Below are 21,190 nucleotides of genomic sequence, written 5' to 3'. Positions count from 1 at the left end.
AATACTTTATTCAGGAACATACAGTACATCATATTTAGCTTGTGGCAAAAATGAGATCTGAAAGGACCGTGTGATGTTTGACAAGGTTTGCATAATTTGTCATAATTACGGCTAAACACATCCAGTGTAATGGATAAAGAAACTGTAAAATGAGGGCTAATTATTCTGTTCAAAAGATGTAGTCCGATTCCCCACAAAGCCAAGAAAACGAAAGCTTGTTTACTAAAGAGACAAAGGACTAAAAAGAGGAACTGTCAACCGAAGGCCAATTATTCACCGCTTGAGTCTCCACTCAGCTAGCGAAATTAAAATGTATTCACGCAGGTTTCATGTTATAAAGAAACCAATTACTGTAGCAAATTAATCATATACATATTTATTCATTTCATCCTGAATAGCTCCAGTTCGTAGTGAAAGGACCATACTTCAGAAATTGTGCAAATCAGTCTATTTTAGGGCTTAGTAAGGGGTGTTGGGAATATCACCATCGTAAAGCTCTGCGGAGGATTATTATCTTCATGCAGCTTCACGATTTTGCTCTATTTTTGGAACCCGCCTTAAAGTGGGGGAAGAAAAAAAAAAAAAAAAAAAAAAAACTGCTTTTTCCATAGTCTGTACCAGGTGATCTGGGAGATGTCCCTGCAAAATCTGAATTCAAGAATATAAAGTAAATTTTTAACTGGTCATCACTGAATGAGGATTTATTTTCAAAACCATCCATATTGCGGGTGTCTCACGTTTCTTCACTGGGGATGTGAGCATTTCCTTTGACCCCCCAGGAGGGTGACAATGATTAGATACTAAAGCAAAGCGAATGTAGGTTCCTCAACATGGTCTTCTCGTGACCTGGGGAGGCTAACCCTGATCTATTGATCCAACGAAAAGACAATCAATTCTCCTTCAGCTCGGCCCGTTGGGATGCTGGCTGTCCGATCAGAAGAGAAGCGCAGTGGCCCGGTCGCAGGGACGAGAAACCACGATATAGGACTTTTTTAGGGTGTGTCTAATCTGCTCCTACCTTCCCTCCATTCTAGCCACTAATTCAACAGATTTGAGAAAGGAACAGAAGTCATACGGTGATTCCACGGTTAAAGGAATTACACGGGGGGAAAACTGCCCTCGCCCTAACCTCTGACCTTGACCCGCTCCCTCCAGGTGAGGGAGAGAACCTGGAAAACAGTGGAACTCAAGGCGATACGCCATCGCAAAGCCGCATACAGTCATTCCCGAAGAAACGGAACAGCATCAAAGGTCTCGTCTCACGACCGTCGACGCGACCGCAGAAACACCGTGTCATGGTAACGCAGCAGGACCTCCTGGACAGCGCGTGTGGCTAGGCAGCGCGTCTGCGGCGGTGGGGGCGGGAGGAGCCGCGGCAGCGTTCCGCCAGCCCATCGGGGGTCTGGAGGGGGAGCCCCGTTAGGCGTGGTACGAGCAGGCATCCAGTCCCGCTGAGACGCAGATGGCCTCGCGGAAATCGGCACGCTCCGTCCCAGACCGGAGCTCACGGTGCCCGTGGAGACAGCTGGCGCAGGGGGCACCACACATGCCCAGGCAGCGTGAGATGTAGGTAGGATATTTTTAATGAAAGTTTATATTGGTTTTACAAGACCGGGTCAGGTCAAGGGTCTCCTAAGGCTCTATGTCATTGGAACGCAGCACCGCGTGGCGACATATTTGCAGGACGCCGAAAGGACATCCGGCACATTTCCCCCCCTGCTTTAGCCTTTAGTTTCCGTAAATAAATGCCCCGACATCACGTACCGATGTTGTTTAACATTTGCCAGTTGAGTCACAGACTCACCGGTGGGAAATTTAACTGTACGCCGACTCAAAGCGCTCCCCTTCCGGGAATCGAACGCACAGCCCTTCGATCCGAAGTCCAATTCCTTGACCTCCGCATCACCGGATGACCTTTTCCTCATTGATTTCAGTGCCTTCGCTTGGGACTTGTCAGGAGTCACGGATTCAGACAAATAAAACACGGCGCTGTCGTATACGACAATAACGAAGCCCCCCCCCCCCCCCAGCAGCTGAGGACTGCAGTCACGGCTCCATCACGCCGTGCTTTCAGGACGGCAGAGAAGCTTTAAAGATAAACGTGGACCCCCAAGCGCTTGTTAGCATGTCCGAGGAGAAAAATTACCGCGCGAGAAGAAGACAGAGCGCCAAAAATAGCACGCGGATAAGACGCATTGTAGGATGAAACGGACAGGAGCGCGTGCTTCATCATGGCCCCAGCGTGTGGATGTCAGCGATACCATTGGCAGCTCTGCACACATTAAGCCGTAGCGCCGAGAATACCACGCAACCGTCAATCCTGGCCTCCTCTGCTCCACCACGACACTCACTGATCTCCAGTTGACGCTGAATGCGCCCTTTGCAGCGCTCCCTGTAGTCAGACTGGGTGGCGTTGTACTCCGACATCACCTCCACAAACTTGCGGGACAGTGTTGAATGCTAGGACGAGAAAAAAAAAAAAAAAAAATTGAAAGGTAAAAGAGAAAGTCAGTGTGTTGAAAACAACTGGGACTGAAACAGGGAGATTCCTAATGACTTTCTGTAGAGGGCACTTGATATTTTCCTTCTTTTTTAAGCAAAGCTACCAATTTTCACCCAGTTCAAGATTACATAAATTACACATCATATTTCAGCGTTTCAAGATCCAATATGATACTCACACATTTTCTGAACCGCTTGTCCCATACGGGGTCACGGGGAACCGGAGCCTAACCCGGCAACTCAGGGCGTAAGGCTAGAGGGGGAGGGGACCCGGGGACCCACCCAGGACAGGACGCCAGTCCATCGCAAGGCACCCCAAGCGGGACTTGAACCCCAGACCCACCGGAGAGCAGGACCTGGTCCAACCCACTGCGCCACCATGTCCTCCTAATATGATATTCATGAAAACAAATTTACATACATTTTTCACAGTCTGTATGTGAATTTTGTTGAATTCTGCAGAAACACAAGGCCCTTCTGTGCCTGCCGTAGAGCACTATGAAGCGGGACCCGTGACCTTCTCTTCCTCACCTGCGTTTTCCGTATCCTCAGGTCTGCCGACCGGTTGGTGCCCTCCTGCTGCTCTATAGTCTGCTCAATGCCTGCAGAAACATGGAGGGTCTGTCAAAGATGAGGAGGCTTTGTGCCAGGGTGCAGGACCCCCAACAGTCCTCCATCTGAGCTTGCTGTCCACCTGGGCCAGCACACCAAACTGGCACAGAACAGCCAAAGCCCTGAGACAGCTGATTATGTACTGACTAGTGCAATTTAATGTTTTGGGGTTGTGGTTCTGTAGCTTTACATTTATCAGACACTTTTCTCTAAAGTGATTTCAAATAGATATTATGTAGAGTTAGATACACTACTTACACTGGGTCACTCATCCATACATCAGTGGAACACACACACACTATGGGGGAACCTGAACAGCATGTCTCTGGACTGTGGGAGGAAACCAGAGCACCTGAAGGAAACCCACACAGACACAGGGAGAACATGCAAACTCCACACAGACTGAGCGGGGATCGAACCCACATCCTCTCGCACAACCAAGGCGCTGCGAGACAGCAGCGTTACTCGCTGTGCGACGGTGCCGCCCACCTTTACTGCCTTTTTTGCCCTTTGCATTACCGGTGATCTTGAGAGTTGGTCGGAGAGTTAGTGCTACAGAAGTAAAGGTTATAGATGTTCAAATACAGAGGGACTATGACGAGGTGCTAAAATTCGCTTCCACACGCGATGCCCTATCACCCGTGTCAAGACATGTGACACGGTGGCTGCCTGCCCTATGGCTGAATGCATCGGGAGCCTTGCTCTGGACTAGGTGACCCGTTAACCGGACGAACAAGCTCATTAGGGCAATAATTCTGCTGAAGACACAGTTTTGACAGGAGGGAGGTTTGTCATGCGAACCGTACACCGTGCTGTAGAGCTCCGCTGCCTTGTCGAGGGCCGAATTCTGCAGGGCTGTCGGAGAAGAGCGTAAAACACCGATATGACAGTCAGCAGGGATTGCATGGTCATACTGCCCATGTGGGTACCAGAGTACCAGTCCTTATTTTGTATCATAACTGAGCTTGGTTGATCAAGGAGCTGCCATATTCCATTTAAATCTGGAAAATTTTCTTTTCGGATAGGAGGCACATAAGCCCGTCCAAGAGTCAGTGTCACAGAACTGCAGCAGCGATAATGGCTTCACTGAGAGCTGTTGGGACTCCTTACACAAAGTTGATGTCCAAGCATCCTGGGTAGGAGGAAGGGGGCTATGTGGACAAATCTTCCCCCACCACACTACTTTTTTCTGACTGTAAATGGAACCTTACGGGTTCGTTGAGTGAGTAAGTGACCACAAGTGAATTAATTCAACAGACTGCTGATGACTAACAATGTCTGTTTATGCTGAGACATTAGCAAAGTGCTGAAGCAGAGTAACTCGGACAACGTGAATGAGCACTGCCCACCGCAACCATTTACTATAGTACACTGCAGAGAAGCACGGTGCGCCGCTGACATCAATACGGCTCAGCGACAAACAGGACGACTCTCGTCACATAACGTACAGAAGGACACAGCTTCAGGCTCCTGAACTTCCCACGTAGACCAAATGGTTAAAGAAAATGCAGAAGTTACCGAGAAAAAAATTCCAGACGTGGACTCTAACATCGTAAATCCCTCTTCAGTTGCGTTCATTTCTAGTACAAGTCTGAATAGCAAAAAAAAAAAAAGAATACGAACGGATAAGCTACAACAAGCGGTGAACAATGCATATTATGTTACATACTGGAATGAGCAATGTTTCACTTATAAAAAAAATCTGGAAAATATATTATTTACTATACAGAACAAATAAGGAAAAGACTAAGCCAAAAACAATTACAAATTTTATGGATGTTGATCATAATTATAATGTTCCGTAGAGACTGAAGGGCACAAAATTCTTCGAATTATCAACTGGCGCGTTCCGTCACTGCCGGGAAACAGTTGATAATTCTCCTCCCTGTAAATCCATGCTCTTTCCTTGCCATTTCAAGCCCCTACCAGCCTGGAAGACCAAATACATTAAAGAAACCTTGCAAAACAGGCAATCATTGCCTTGCTTTGCCAAAGAGAACAAAAAGTAAAGGGGATTTGAGGGGAGATGATAATAACAACCATGCAGTCCTCCTCCCAGGCAATAGAACCCACTGGATGCAGGCAGCCTGCCAACCCCCATCAGCGGTGGAGCTATGGGAAAGGAGGCTCGGTCTCCACGGAGAATGCAAACTGAAGTGACGGAGAATGAGCGGGATACTGTCAGAGGATGAGGATTTGAAAATGAGAGAGAGAGAGAGAGAGAGAGAGAGAGCCCAAGACTGAGCAAGATCAAGCATGCAGGGAAATGGAAAATTTAATGAAAAAATGAAATGGAAATGAGAGGGGGAAAAAAAAAAAAAATCTAAAGGCAAATGGGTTCTTTGTCTGGTCCTGAGATGGCTGTCATCTTCCAGCCCGTGGCTTACACAATATGAAGCCAGATAACTGATGTGTACATCAGTGCAGGGAGATGAGTTAATTGGGGGGATGAGGGATAATTATGCAGATGATAAATGAGGTGGGAGGAGTCTTGATGATGACACAACCTTCCCTCTCTAAGGGTGGGATCAGCGATTCCCTGCTGTGTAGATAAAAGGGCCTTTACCTTTATATATACACATTTATTCATTTAGCAGGCACTTTTATCCAAAGCGACTTCCAATGACTTCCAATGAATGTAGTGTTATGAGCCCACACACCTTATTCACCGTGGTGACTTACACTGCTAGATACACTACTTACAATGGGTCACTCATCCATACATCAGTGGAACACACTCTCTCTATCACTCACACACTAGGGAGGGAACTTGAACAGCTTATCTTTGGACTGTGGGATGAAACCAGAGCACCTGGAGGAAACCCATGCAGACACGGGGAGAACATAGCAAACTCTACATAGACTGAGTGGGGACTGAACCCATGTCCTCTCGCTCCACCCAGGTGAGATTGCAAATGCCTTTTGGGTTTGTCCTCGTAACCAGAAGACAACTGAAACATCACCTGTAGGGTGATGGTAAGGTAATTATTCAAGGGCAGTCAACTTACTAGAGGCGAAGCCATCTCGCCAACATTCTGCAGTTGCTTTCCTGGATCAGATATGATCTGAAATCTCCCTCCTCTACAGTATAACATGAGAACACATGGACCCTTAGGACAAAAATTTTCTGGTAGATGCTTGTGTTGCAACTGTGTTATTGAATTATTTCATTAGACACTATAGTCACTGGCCACTTTATTAAGAACACCTGTACACCTGCTCGTTCATTATCCAATAACCCAATTATGGGGCCGCAGTTCAGTGAATAAAATCATGCAGATACAAGTCAAGAGCATTAATTAATGTTCAGATCATACATTAGAATGGGGAAAAATATGATCCAAGTGATTGTGCCCATTGTGTGGTTGTTGGTGCCAAAGTGACTACTGATCTCCTGTTATTTTCATGCACAACAGTCTTTCCAATTTACACAGACTAGTGTAAAAAACATCCAGTGAGCAGCAGTTCTGTGGACAGAAATGCCTTGTTCATTAGACAGGTCAGAGGAGAATGGCCAGACTGGTTCTAGCTGACAGGAAAGCTACAATAATTCAAATAATCACTCTTTCCAACAGCGGTGAACAGAAAAGCATCTCTGAACGTACAACTCATCAAAGCTTTAGATGGAAGGACCACAATAACAGAAGGTCACATTGGGTTTCACTCCTGTCACACAAGAACAGGAATCTTAGGCTACAGTGGGCACAGGCTCACCAAAACTGGACAGTTGAAGATTGGAAAAAACGTTGTCTGGTCTGATGAATCTTGATTTCTGCTGTGACATGCAGATGGTAGAGTCAGAATTTTGCATAAGCAGCATGAATCCATGGACCAAACCCGCCTTGCATCAACAGTTCAGGCTGCTGCTGGTGGTGTAATGTTGTGTGGAAAGTTTGGCATACATTCGGCCACCTATTACCAACATCAATCCAGCATTGTTTCAATTCCACATTGTTCTATGGCTACAATTTACCCATGGTTACTTTCAGCAGGGCAATGCACCATATTGCGAAGCACAAATCATCTCAAACTGGTTCCTTGGACATGAAAATGATTTGAGTGTTCTCCAATGGCTTCCCAAGTAACCAGATCTGAGTCCAACAGAACACCTTTTGGATGTGACAGAATGGGAGATTCGAAGCATGAATGTCCACGTGACAAATCTGCGACACTTAAGATGTTGCAATCATGTTAACATGGAGCAGAGTCTTGAAGGAATGTTTTGCAGCACCTTGTTGAATCAATGGCATGAAGAATTCAGGCTGATCCGAGATCAAAAGGGGTTCCTACCTCATATTAGAACGGTGTTCTTAAGAAAGTGGCCAGTAAGTGTATAATCCAACATGATACACATGCCTTATAATTAAATCATATACCATCCCATTTACTGATACTAGAGCAACCATCCAGAAGGCTGTAATAGCACCCATGAGGAGACTTGCATCTGCTACTTTCTGGTTAAATGTCTAGTTCCTCAATTTCTTCCCTGCTGATGTTGTCTGAAATGGAAATCTAAAAAAGGTAATTAAACTTTACCATCATCATAACAGTGATCTGATTTCATTATTGCTATACAGTAGAACCTTGACTGACCTTAGAGATAAAGACTCCAAGGAGACTGATAACCTCCTGTGCCTTGACAACTTACTTTTCAGTTTGGAGCGCACTTTATTGGCCAGCTTCTTTATGTCGGTCATCAGTTGTTCCAACTCGGCCTTCGTCTCTGGAAACGACACAGCAAAGAGGGTAAACAATGATGATCTTGTTCTGCATGTCACAAACCAGGCGGCAAAGTGGATTGAAGTAACAGTTTTGATAATGCAGCACTTGCACACACTACCCAGACGCTACCGGAAGGTCCATCATAACATGTTCCTCATGGCTTCGGTGAGACTGACGTGTAAATTGTAAGAGAGTCTGCCTAAATATTTGTCATGTTGTGTGATTGTTTTATCTTGTTGTGCAGTATTTGATGCAGAAACACATACACAGCCCTAAACTCCACCCTCACTCCCATGTTCCCCAGGGGAACAGGGTGAGAACATGACTGCGGCAGGTTGCAATACGGGCTTTACCACGATTCCAACACTGCTGGTCCTAGATCTTGTAATGCCTAGAGTAAAGCAAATGATCATGTTCACATGACTGATGCACTCATACTTAAGTGCCTTCATACGAAATATGCCTGGTTTAGGGGTAACGGAGAGAGGCTGGGTGGGCTGTGCAGGTTCTTTGGGGAGCGAACACACACTTTGCTGGTTTTTTTTGGGGCACTCTGTATGCAAGCAGTAGGGACTGTGGGAAGTTAGGCGAAGAGTTAGGTTGAAATTAGGCCCTGGGAGGATTGAGGTGCATAAGCAGGGGGTCCTTCCGCTGCGAAAAGGACCGCTCTCTGACCCATTTCTCTGAGAGAGATGCTGAAAGCCACATTTACACCCGTAGCCCGAATCTAGCCCGGCATTTAGGTGCTCTGTGGCTGGGTTCGAGAACAATACAGGCGTCAGGTGCATATGGAAACAAGGACTGGCGTGGATTTAAGTGACCACCTGATGGTCGCTGTCGGGGATGAGCAGTGCTTTGGCGTCACCCCACTTCTATTTGCAGACTACTCAGCTGCTACTTCCTGCCACAGAGGGATTCCTTTGGGCTTCACTTCAATTTAAACTGCAACATCTAAGACAAATCTACCTCTTGTAAAGAAAAGGTAAAAGAGAAGAGTTTCTTTTCCCAGTAAATGTGCCACACCCTTACAATCTACACACGAGTTGCATGCACTGTGACTAATTAAGAAAAATAACAGAAAAATCTGTGCTTTTATTGATTTTTCATGAGTCACTGTAAGGCATTGAACTGTCTTGCACATGCTTTCTCATGTTCAGAGACTCTTTGTATTACTCCCCTCTGGCATCTGAAGTGCCTCACCTTTCTGTACTATAAATGAGAATAGCTGTCTCAATGGGGGGGGGAAACACAAAAATGTCAGATAATGCAAAGTGCAAAAGGTGTTTCTCAGCAGTTCTGCGAGGACAAACAAAACTCGGAGATGCGATTCCAAAAATAGGGCTAGACAGAAACATGAGGTTTTTGTCAACGTACTCAAGAATGCAAGTACTGAAAAAAAAACATTTAGCAAGCAAGATATGATGAGAACATGAGGAGATAAGTGTTTTGAAGATAATCAGGCAAAAAGAGATGTGATGGTGGTAAAAGCTGGGTATCAGACAGGGTTAACTACTGCCTGTTGTTTTCCATTGATTCTCACTTTAAGTTGTTTGAGACGGAGCCAAAACACAATTAAATTCAATCTCAACCAGTAAAAACCTCTGCCTCATTCTCATTCATACTTGGGTTAGAACTACCCTCTTTGTTGAGACAGAGCACAAATTGTGTTCACAAACCCAAACCACGTGAGCCAACCACTTCTGTTTTGAGACCAATCAATAAAGTCCCACCACTAAGAGTTGTGGAGATTATTTAAAAGCCTAGAAATTAAAGCAGTTCTTATTCTGGGGGAGCTTTCAAGGGGCACAAGAGCAAGAAGACCCTGGTGTGTGTTTAAACCTCTGTCCAGCAGGGAAGTGATGGTCCTCAGTGATGGAAGATAACTGCCATCTTTGCTTCATGGTGATATATTACAATGAAATAGTCTATTTTGAGAAAAAGTTTTTTTCAGCATCATTCCACCAATGACTGGGACCAGTTGGACAGACTGTTATTGAGAAGGTTAAGGAGAAGACCCACAAGCCTGCACAGGAGGTCACAACGTTTTTTAAGTGGCCAGTAAAACCATTAGTGCTGTAACAGCAGTCCAGGTACACTGATGCCTCACGGTTCTTGGGCAGTAGGTTCTCACATGGGTTTGGATCTGTAGGGTGTGTATGCTCTCTCAATGCTCCCAGGTGTTTCCTCCCACAATCCAAAGACATGTACGCATAAAGACAATGGCAAACTCTTCTGTGCCCTTCCCTACCTTGAAAACTAAATGTGTGGTCGCCAAGAGTTGACTTTTATTCAAAAGCACACAGTCTACCTCATGTAAGATCTGGCAACCTTGTGGTTCAGGTACTGACCTTGACCAGCTATTCACCTCAAAAGGAGGACATTAAGAAGAAATTTCAGGGTCACTACAGCCATGACTGAGTACATGCAATACATAGTACATAGTTATATATACGTAGTATCTTTCATGAAGGTAGCAGAAATAGAGGGAATAAGTCAGTTCCTCAGACTCATCATACAAAGAAACACACGGGAGCACAAGATTTTCAGGTGAGAAGAAGTTGAGACTTCACTCCTTGTTTTATGGTTCAAAGAATCAGCTGACAGTGCAGGAAGACCAGCTCTCAGCAGAACACCTCACTTATTTCCATTCCTGAAAACGTGTGGAGCGCAGGCTGAGCAGAAAGTGGCATCGTGGGAGCCCACTGTCAGTCAACCTCACTATTCATCATAAACCCTGCGCAGAACACCACCAGCTCGGTGCACGCTGCAGGTCTCTGAAGAAGTCGTCGGTTTCTTTCACACTTTCTTGCCCAACTTTACGGGAATGTTTCAAAGGCCAAGAAATTGAATACAGAAAACCAGATACCGAGTCTGTTTTGAAAGAAGCATAAAAATATACAAGACAAAAATCGCTGGAAATTATTCTGATCATACTCTTAATGTGTTAATTGGACCCATTACTAAACATAACATGATTACCCAAAATGAATGTATGTATCCTAGAGCTCCGGGTACAAAAATCACGTAACACAACCATGCTATTTTAATCATCTTTTGAAACAAGGGCAATTTTTATGAACGGCAAATAAAACATCCGTGAAAATTTATATTGTAACGACCGCGTTACTGGTATTTAGAGGGGAAGATGTTTTGTGTAAATAGTTGCATTATGGGAAATACTGTTAAATGTGTGTGCGCGCAACCACTGGGGGCACTTCGGGGGAAAATGATGGGGTGACCGTGTTTCCCAGGGTGTTGGAGAAGAGCCTGGGGGTGCTAAGCAGGGTGAGGAGGCTGGCTGTAAGTGTAGGACCTAGAAAAAAAATGGGGTCCTTGGACTAATAGCACTATTTCCCTGGTGCTGGTGTTCTAATATATTGTTCATCATGAATGCTACCTCCCTGTCCTTCTTTGTCTTCTCCAAACCCATGGCACTGTGTACCACAATATATATAAATTTTGAATATATAAACATTAAATAAGAGAAACAAACTGACAAAGATGAACAAATACATGCGTAACTGTAAGCACTGCAGCAATTTATATTCTTGCGTTGAGATGCAATGGATTTAAGGCATAAACTGTAACTCGTTACGGCAGTTATTCATTCCAGTTTTAGAGTAATTAAAAACCAATTCTGTCTGTTTCTGAAAAGCAGGCAGCTCTTGCGCTTCACACTCTTCATATTCACAGAATTCTCTAGTAATTAAGATTAATGAGAATTGTGAAATTAAAACATGCATAAATGTACACGGTGTCCAGATATCTGACATCCCGGGTGATGCCGAACAACAAACTGCTCCACACATACAGTAGTAATTGCCGAAATACTATAATGATTTTAAATAGGTTTCTTTAATAGCCTGTTGCTGCTCCAGGCCTTTTCAGCACGAGAATTAACATCCCGAGCGGACGACCCATGATCAGCAGTGTTAGCAGTGAGGACAGCCTTGTCATTACAAAGGGGGTTCACATGTCCCCAGATGGAAGGGAGGAGTGTTCTTTTCTCTCTGATCTCCTCTTAATTCAGTTTATCACATCTTAAATCTGTTTTGTTTCCACACAGCAGAGCAGCACAGCAGTGGGATCCATTATTTACCTAGATTACAAACACAGGCAGCCAAAGAATACAATAATAGGCAGTGGGGGTGTGGGGGAATGTGGGTGTAAGAATTCATCTGCTATAAGCTATGGTTCACGGTCCACATGACTTGAAGGGGAGCAGCCTGAAGTCTCATTCTGCAACGATTTGTACGATAATGAAAGTCTTGCGGCCTCCGAGGTACAGAGAGAAATCTCACTGCACGCGTGCAAGATTGTTCAACCGTGCACCCGCAACGTGACAATGAAGAGAGGATGTCAGGGATACGTATCAGTCCGCAAGCCAGCGAGTTCATTTTGTATCGCTAACAATATCATCAGAGTGAAATGTAAACGTTGCCAGCTCACTGTGCATCCAGTACTGCTCTATCCATTTTTAATTGCCTTCTTCTTTTAACCTCAGCAGATTTTTTCCAGCAATCATCCCTTATTCACATACTCAAAGTAATGGTCATATGTATTACGTGTTCATCATTATTATTACTACTGAGTATTTAGTTGACATCTTCATCCAAGGTGACTTAAAAAACATTATACTGAACGACCTACAATCATTCTCCTGTTTAAATAGCAGCGCAATGTAACACTTACATTGACACACTAAGGATAATCTAGTCATCAATTCACCTTGAACACTTGTCCTGGAACTGAGGGAGGGAACCAGAGCACCTGAGGAAAGCTACACAAGCAAGGGGAAAACATGCACACTCCCCACAGCTTGAGCTGGATTTAAACCCACTTCCAAACAGAGCTCAGTAACTGAAAGGCACCAGAACTACCTACTGTACCACTCTGCCACATATTACATTTGTGCATAAGGTATGCCATTTTATCAGAATAATCAGAAAGTCCCATCTTCCCATTCCCAGTCTATGGTGACAGACGCTGAACTCTTTCACTGGAAGGGTGCCTAAATTATAGAAAAGTGACCAATGACCAACAGTCTACACACACTGACTGAAACCACTTATCCCAAGCGGGGTCGTGGCAAACTAGAGCCTAACCCAGCAACACAGGGCATAAGGCTGGAGGGGGAGGGGACACACCCAGGATGGGACACCAGTCCATCACAAGGCACCCCAAGCAGGACTCGAACCCCAGACCCACCGGAGAGCAGGACCTGGTCCAGTCCACCCCCCCACCAACAGTCTTTATTAGACACAAAAACTTTTTAGGTTAAATGGTGGAATGATGCCTCGCGGTCAACGCAGGGCATCCGCAGCATTGCATCCGTTTGTCCGACCAGCCTTGCCAGGTGAGAGAATGTGTCGCGATTCTGGTCCTTTTGCTCCATGAGCGGAACTAGAATCGGCAGGAACGAAGACAGACGGCCAAAATAAACTGCACTGTTAAAAGTGTCCCAAATGTCAGTCTGACAGGGAACTGTGGTTCATCAGTGAATGTAGCTCAGCTGAATCCAAACACCACAACCTAAATTCAAAATTTTAATATTGTCATGTCCAACAAGCCCTGCTGTTGTATCTCTGCAAGGGGTACTCAGACATCAAAATCACTTTAGTAAGTGTAAGCGGCTATATTATGTGTAAAGCTGTAAAGTATGTCGGCCACTCTAGGCGACGATTCTGTTAAGCAAATAAATAATGTAAAAATAATGGGTCAGCTTGTTGCTTCTGCCGCCATAGTACATTTATCACAGCTGGGGGAGGAACCAGTGTTCCATTTCAAGTCTTGGCCCCATGTTCCAGATCCCGTCTCCCTCCTCGGCACCAGACAACATCAGCTCTGCAGGAGTATGCTAATGTAGCCTCAGAGTTCTCTGTTTTCACCTCCACAACCTACAAACTTTCTACACTGATATGTTGCGAGTGTTCGGGGTGTTTGTTTTTTTTTTGGAATACTATGCAATACATTGTGGGTAACCACTTTGCCTCCCACCATTGTCTGCCCCCATGTTTGTGCTCCTCTGCTTTTCAAGATTCCCCCCCCCCCCCCCCATGAACCTGGAGGTGGCACAGAGGCTTACGTATCCAAGAATACTGCTTCCGTGGGTAGAGAGAAGGCATACAGTCTCAGTATCCAGGTTGTGGAGTTTCCAAAAATGTTCAGTGCAATAACAATGGTCCTCAGCAGATAAATGAGAACACGAGCTGGCACATTTTTTGCCCCCTGACCCCCCAGCACCTTACGCTGTGGCAATGTACATGTCCGTGCTACGTTAGTCTGGATAAGTGCTCTGTGATCATAGCTTGACAAGGATGGCAGCAGCGTAATGGTGAGAGATAAAAACAGATAAACTGTTTCTCTTGTAGGATGGCGCAGTGGGTTGGACCACAGTCCTGCTCTCCGGTGGGTCTGGGGTTCGAGTCCCCACTTGGGGTGCCTTGCGATGGACTGGCGTCTCGTCCTGGGTGTGTCCCCTCCCCCTCCGGCCTTACGCCCTGTGTTGCCGGGTAGGCTTCGGTTCCCCGTGACCCTGCATGGGACAAGCGGTTCTGAAAGTGTGTGTGTGTTTCTCTTGTGTCACGGGAATATACTGATCTCAGTTCTCCCTGTTGGCCATCAGAAAGAAAAAATAAAACTCTAACAGTTATTGATAATATGTTTTGCAATGAATAACAAGTGCAAGATGTTCTGGTTATAAGAAGAGCTTAAATAGACAAGGCAGAGAGAACGACAAAACTTTATGAAGCACCAAGCTCTTCAAGAAAAGAGAAATACTGAGATAAAACCCTGACAAGTCCCAGTACACTCATTAGCAAAGCCACAGACACCAACATTATTGACAAAGGGGGGGGGGGCACACAACAGAAAAAAAGATTCCTGCAAGAGCCTTGACTGTGTGATTTACTGGTGGTGCTACTGTAGAATTAAACCAGTTACAGTCATGAGTCTCGCTGACTGGAGAATTTAGAAAAGAGAAAAAAAAAACTAAATCAATGCAAAAAAGGGCACGTATAATTAAATACAGAAGAAAATGAAAGACTTAAGAGAAGGGTCTCTGAGGAAATTTAATACCCCCAAACCAAATTAGACCTGCTAACTATAAATGAACAATGGTAAATCTGGAACTTATTTAAACCTGGGAGAAAACAGATTTTTAATTTATGATCACGTATCTTTTTAAAACAATATGAGGGGCTGTAATTTTGTACGCTTCCTCTGCTCTACATGTCAGCACAACAAGGAGCAAAAACAAATGCTGCACAACTGATAGCAGTGCAGACTAAAACTAGTACACAAAATATCAAACACTCTCTGGGGTTCATAACCAGAGCCTGGGCTCATGAAGGTTTAATGCAGGATGCCGTCAGACTTTGGCAGGAGGATGCAATTTTGACGTGTGCGAAACGTGTGGGAGATGAAGAAGCTTAGCGTGGAGTTCAGATGGTGAGAAGGAAAATCAAAATGGAAAATTTTCAACAGAAAGCTGTTTTTTTGCCAACTCAAGCTCACTTTTATTTGACTAAGTTCAGTCTTTTAGAAGAGGCCTACTCTCTATCCCCAGCCTCCTTCAACAGCGTCTATGGGGTTTTGCTCCCCAACAAGGGTATAGGGAAACTGGATTTTGCAGAAGAGAGTGGTGGTTATCAAGTTGTTCTTGAGGGTTTGTATCCCTGAGACAGCATCAGGGAAGGCAGCCTGGGGACAGCGTTCTGGTCAACAGCTCAACTTTTTGCTAGAGCTGCAAACAAGCTCTTCGAAGTCTCCTTCAGTGCTGGACATGAATCCAAGAATGGGTTTCGCGGTGGCAATTCTGCTTCAAGGATTAGCTTCTCAAACACCATCAAAGAGCCAAGAAATGAGCTAAGCTTAGCAACTAACAAACTCCCATATCTGTGTACGGATAACCAGTTGGTCGATAGAGCAATGCATTGGGAGTAACTGAGGCGTTACAGACTCACAGTGTGTAACAGAGATGAGTGTGGGGACCATTGAATAATCATACAATGCACTGGGACACAATGGAGGAATACACTGTGCAGTGATGCAATGATGAGCTAAGCTGCTTAGGGAGAAATTTTAGAGAGTGAAATAGTGCATCAACATGACACATGGTATCAAGAGCTTTTATTTTGCTCTTAATTTAAAAGTAATCTGCAATAAAGGACAACATTAGTTTCCCCCATGTCCAACAGCATTATCTATATTTTTCAAGCACTTTATTTTACCAGAAATTGTGAGGAAGTCTATTTCCCCGAAAAAGTCAACCCTTTTCCCACTGTTTTGTATGTCAGCCCTTTTTTGGCAAGGGATGTAGGATCAGACAGTGTCTGCCATCCTGTCATATCTCAGAATTGCCTGCTTTGGCAAAAAAAAAAAAAAAAAAAAAAAATCACAGCATTGGGAAAAGGACTGTGCCCCAACAGCAGTGGCAGCCTTGGGTACAGCAGACCTCATCTCTGAAGATGTTTAACGTACGAAGTTAAGTTCTTAACAGGAATGTTCTACCCTGCAATGTAAAGTAGAGACACAAGCATTCATAAATGCTTGTGTGGAGTGTACGAAGGTGTTTTGATGGGGTTAGAGTCATTCAGCTGTGCAAAAGTCATTGCAGTTTCCACTGCATCTTTTTCCAACATAGCATACGTATCTGACAGGAAAGCACGATGATCTATTGACAGATTCAGTAAACAGTGGGCAGACTTTTCACATAACAAAATTACATATCTAATATTTCATTCTGAGTAAGACAGCTGGCTCAGGCAAAGGCAGGATAAGAAGCTTTAGAGCCATTAAACAGAGAGGAAGAGTTTGCAGAGTTTAAAGGAGGCTAATCGGGACCTTATTTTATGAGGCTCCGACTGAAATTGTTTCCTAAGAATGACATTATATGCACAGTAAAACTGTGTTCTTCAAGGTGAGAATGAAGAATTTAATGTAGGCATACTGGTCAGAATGAACAATGCTTGAAATTTCCACACAAACTAACCCAACTTTCCCATGATGTGTAATATGGGTTCCCAGAAAAGACTCATCTTAACTAAATCTTTCACCTTAACTGTTAATTGGACCATTGTATCATACAACAGTCCAGCACTGAGGCCTGAACCTTGGTTTATGTCAGTGACGGAACAGCTATAGTTCACCCAAACGAGTGTACCCTAACCCAACAAACACCTGTGAGCCGATGGTGGCTGGTGTCGGTCCAGTAACTCGCTCTGAAGCGGCGACAGACACGGTGGTTTAATAAGACGGCTCACGTGGAAGAAACCTGAGCTGCTGGTATAACAAACCAGAGGAAACATTTTACACGATGAAGCCGGTTCAGCGTGCCATCGGCCAGACTGCTCCTCTGAACAAGGCTGCAGACCACGACGACCGCAGTCGAGTAAAACATCATATCTTTTTCTTTTTCTGCAGTCTTTCAAACTAGGAGAGGGAAGACACTAAAGACATGGGGGCTGAGAAGCAGGAAAAATGTTTGTAATAGGAACACAATGTTAATTCACCACTGCAAGTTCACCTCACTGACTGAAAGAATGGTTTCAGTCAAAAGAGCTGCGATCGAAGATCAAAACGTACCGCAACCGTTCCCATGAGAGTTATCTGCCTTCAGGGCGCTTTTTTTTTTTTTTTTTTACCAGCTTTATCTTCCTTTTTTTGGTCAAAGCAAAGATACACAGGAAGTTGAGAGGCTTGAAGGTGACAGATCACCAGGCCAAGGTGCCCTTTCGCCATAAGACCTTGTTGCACGATAATCCTCGATACTGTTTTTTAGCCAAGGTCAGGTTCTACCCTGTTCCTGGTAGTACAGTTAATAATAGCACCTTTTGATGCAATGACTCCCCCCCCCAGTGCTCACATCTAAAAATCTCTCCTTCTGCCAGACAGGAGTGTAAATAAATTAGCATGTCTGCTTATCTGCTTGTGCTATTGATCTGCTGAAGTCCAGAATCCTGGTGTTGTTGGTATAATGTACAAACGGGGCTCCGCACATAGGCCATCAGACACAGGAAGGCAAGAAAACACAGGTAGATAAAACACAAAAACACTGCCTTACTTGCCAAGGCAAAGCAAGTGAGAAGGAATCCAGAGAATATTGTAATATGATAATGTAATATTTTGCAAAATTTTACCCATTCAGGTTCAGCAAAAATCTTAAAAGGCACCCTAAACCTGGCAAGGAACCGAAATGTGATGAGCGCTGCACTCAATTACACGTAAAAATAGAATTTGTCCTAGTCAGAAAAGGTAAAAGAATTACTTTATGGAAGATGCTGAAACCTGGGAAATATTAGTTCACATCAGAAGCTGACCAGTTACAACAGAATTAAATTTCTTTTCTGGATGCCACTTGGGACAAGTTGACTTAATCTTGGTTTATGGTTCCATGGACATATTTCCTGTATTTTTCTGACTTTTACAAAGGAATAGGAATGCATATGATACATGAACTGAATTTGAATTCCAGATTGAAGAAGAAAAAAAAAAAACAGAAAACATATAGATATTAGAAAATGAGGTAGATTATATAGAAATTGCCCGATTTCCTGAATTAACAAAGGTGTATTGAAAAAGCAGCAATAGCCTCTGCCGCCCAAGTTGCTTTATTGAACAGTCCGTCAACACTAATGGATGGACATTCAAGGATCAAATGTCCTGCGATTCTTTAAGAAGCAGCAGTTTCTGAAAGGCTCTCTGAAACCAAATAGACTCGTAAAAAGGATGAATAAATTCCTGCCGGGTATGCTCCAAAAATAAAGCATATATTTTGCCCCAAAAAAGAAAAGACTCTACCCGTTTGATATTCTATATATTTGATCACAGAACCCAATGAACAAACACATTGGCCCAAAAAGTTTTAAGGTATTTAGGACAGATGTGTTAAATACTGACAGGACTTGCACACCTACTTATCGGCCTCAAAAGAAACATTAGACCATATGTACCCATCTCAATGCACATTCATTTTTCCATTTACATTGTCTTCAGCAAAACTGGTTTTATGAAGCCATCCCAGGCCTCTTTCCATCATCACCACCACCTCCACTTCTCACTCCTACTCGATTACCAGTACCAGCAACAATTACAGCATTCATATAAGAAACAATAATGGATACACCGATCCTGTTAAGTGCATGATGTTGTTGCGTATGTTCGAAAGGCCTCTGCTGTTTTGGGTTTGCGATCAACACTGGGCACTGTCTTACGTCAGATAGGCAACTTCAAAAGGCATCAGAAATCTAACATTTGCATAATTCATACAATTAAAAATAGAGCTTGGGAAATGCACGCATAATCACGGCGGTAATTAGGCATCAGTGTTTTTGTTGAATTTCGGTGAATCTTTAGTAGGGAATTAATAACGGCGTCCACTCAGATGTGTTCTCTACTTCTCCTCACTCCACAAGAGTGCCATTTAGACATGGTGATTACAGTCCAAGGAAGAACAGACCAATCAGCTTAAAGGATCTCTGCGAGAAAAGACAGTTTGGTAGTCAGCATATGATCTTATGTCCTCCGGACCTCAACCTTAAACCTGGCTTTGGTCAACTCCAGAGCAAGCCTGTTGTAGAACACCTGGTGGATATGCTGGAGGCCCTTCCCATCCACCTCACATACAAACAGGGTTAGGGAGAGGTTTCCAACCTAAACAGGCTCCCTATTGAAATATATATTTAAATACAAGTAATGATTAACCTTAACAATCAATCATTAGCCCTCCAAATCATTCTTATCATCTGAGGGCACAGTCAGGCAGTAGCAAGAGGAAAAGCCCGGACTGTTTAGTTAGGACGCTCTTCAAAATTGTTGACCACCTATAGCTCACTAAACCGGGAACATTGGACTTTGTCAAGAAAGGCACATGGTCAAAGTAACAGTGTTTCGAAATGAAGACTAAGGATGACATTTCATCTAGAGAATCAGCCTTTACACTTAGCTACCTACAGTGAGTTACCCAGTTATACAGGAGAATCGTTGACTGGATCAGTTCAGGGCAAGTGGGATTCAACCCCACAACCTCTGAGTCCAAAGGCTGCAGCTGTAACAACTGTGCTACCTGCTGCCCCGTTGGATTCCTACAAAACAACATAAAGACTTGTCTTCCTTCCTTAAGCTTCCATCACACAGCTAAAGCGGCACGGTAGTGGAGCGAGTTCTGCTGTTGGGCGCACAGTGACTGGGTGGTGCGGGAGAGCGTACTGCAAGTAGTGCACCGTAGTGCATCTAGCACCGCATGTCACCTAGGGTGCAAACGTGGGCCGACGGTACGACACAGCGCTCACAGCAAGTCACTCTGGAGAAAAGCATCTGCTGAATGAACAAATGCAAAGATCATATACCTGTTGACAGTCGCTAAAGAGGATAAGAGAGCTTTTCCCATGATTGCTGCCATTCGCTGCACTTTTCTCACGAGATCTCAGATTTACTCAATGGTTTAATTAATAAAAAACGAGGAATAAAACCAGGGGTGGAATTAAATCCTGGCACCTCACCTTTTCATATGTAAATGGTAAGATGTGAGTGACAGAAAAGAGACCGAAAAGCCAGAGCGTCGGTAAACTACGGAGAGGAAGCTGGTGGAAACAGCACGGCAATGGCAGCGAGGTGCCCTAGCGCCGTAGTGCACCGTTGAACCGCAGGGCGACCTCACCGTGACCCTCTGCAAAAGTACCTATTAACCATAATGAATCACTGACCTCCCACTGCAGTTCAGCTCTAAACCAGGAATATAAAGTGTACTTATGTCACAGTTGTCTTTGTCCCCTCTTTCTCATTAATTAGGGGTTCAATTCTAAATATACAAATGAAACAATTTACTTTCCATCAAGGTGAAAGTTGTGCTCAGTGAATTAAATACCCTCAGACAATTCTCTCATGTACTGCAGATTTGGCAAAAACAATGAGGCGAGCACGGAATGAAGTTTTTTCAAAAAATTAAAATGCAAGACCATCACGGTATTCTCATCTGAATAATTCTTTAATAGGTCCATTTAAAATCTTTGCTTCAAGTATAGTCAAAGTAATTAAAAGGTTATTAAAAGTCTGAGTATGGGCCAGTTAGCGTCACCTAATAATTAGTACAGATGAAGACAGAATGGTTTAGAGGATATGTAATTTATGGGGATCTTTATTATGCATATTCCATAATATGTATAAACTATGCTTTATGCACTTGTTTGGTGAGAAATTTTAAAAAGCATGCCAGAGGAATTAAATATATCATGTCAAGATCTTTCAGTGCTGTTTTCATTGAAGCTGCAAGAAATTCACTCTTCAAAAAAAAGGACAAGGAGATGCAAATAAATATACTCATAAATTAATGAATAAATAAATAAAACTTAAATCA

General features: G+C 43.9%; 1 protein-coding gene across 5 annotated transcripts in view; it reads right to left on the bottom strand.

Moving 5' to 3' along the window:
• LOC108922457 (syntaxin-1A-like) overlaps nt 1–21,190 on the bottom strand; it is a 62,313-nt gene that overhangs the window by 20,403 nt on the left and 20,720 nt on the right. For all 5 annotated transcript variants that reach the window (XR_001965136.2, XM_018732590.2, XM_018732591.2 and 2 more), the window contains exons 4-6: nt 7,763–7,837; nt 3,034–3,104; nt 2,352–2,460 (exon numbers count right to left, since the gene is read on the bottom strand). Coding sequence is in view for 4 of the 5 variants with exons in the window: in XM_018732590.2 (XP_018588106.2) it covers nt 2,352–2,460; nt 3,034–3,104; nt 7,763–7,837 (255 nt within the window). In the remaining variant the exon portion in view is untranslated. The remainder of the gene's footprint in view (nt 1–2,351; nt 2,461–3,033; nt 3,105–7,762; nt 7,838–21,190) is intronic.

This window comes from Scleropages formosus, chromosome 10, assembly GCF_900964775.1.
Source record: "Scleropages formosus chromosome 10, fSclFor1.1, whole genome shotgun sequence".
NCBI classification, from domain to species: domain Eukaryota; kingdom Metazoa; phylum Chordata; class Actinopteri; order Osteoglossiformes; family Osteoglossidae; genus Scleropages; species Scleropages formosus.
This window is presented reverse-complemented; position numbering and strand designations above follow the sequence as displayed.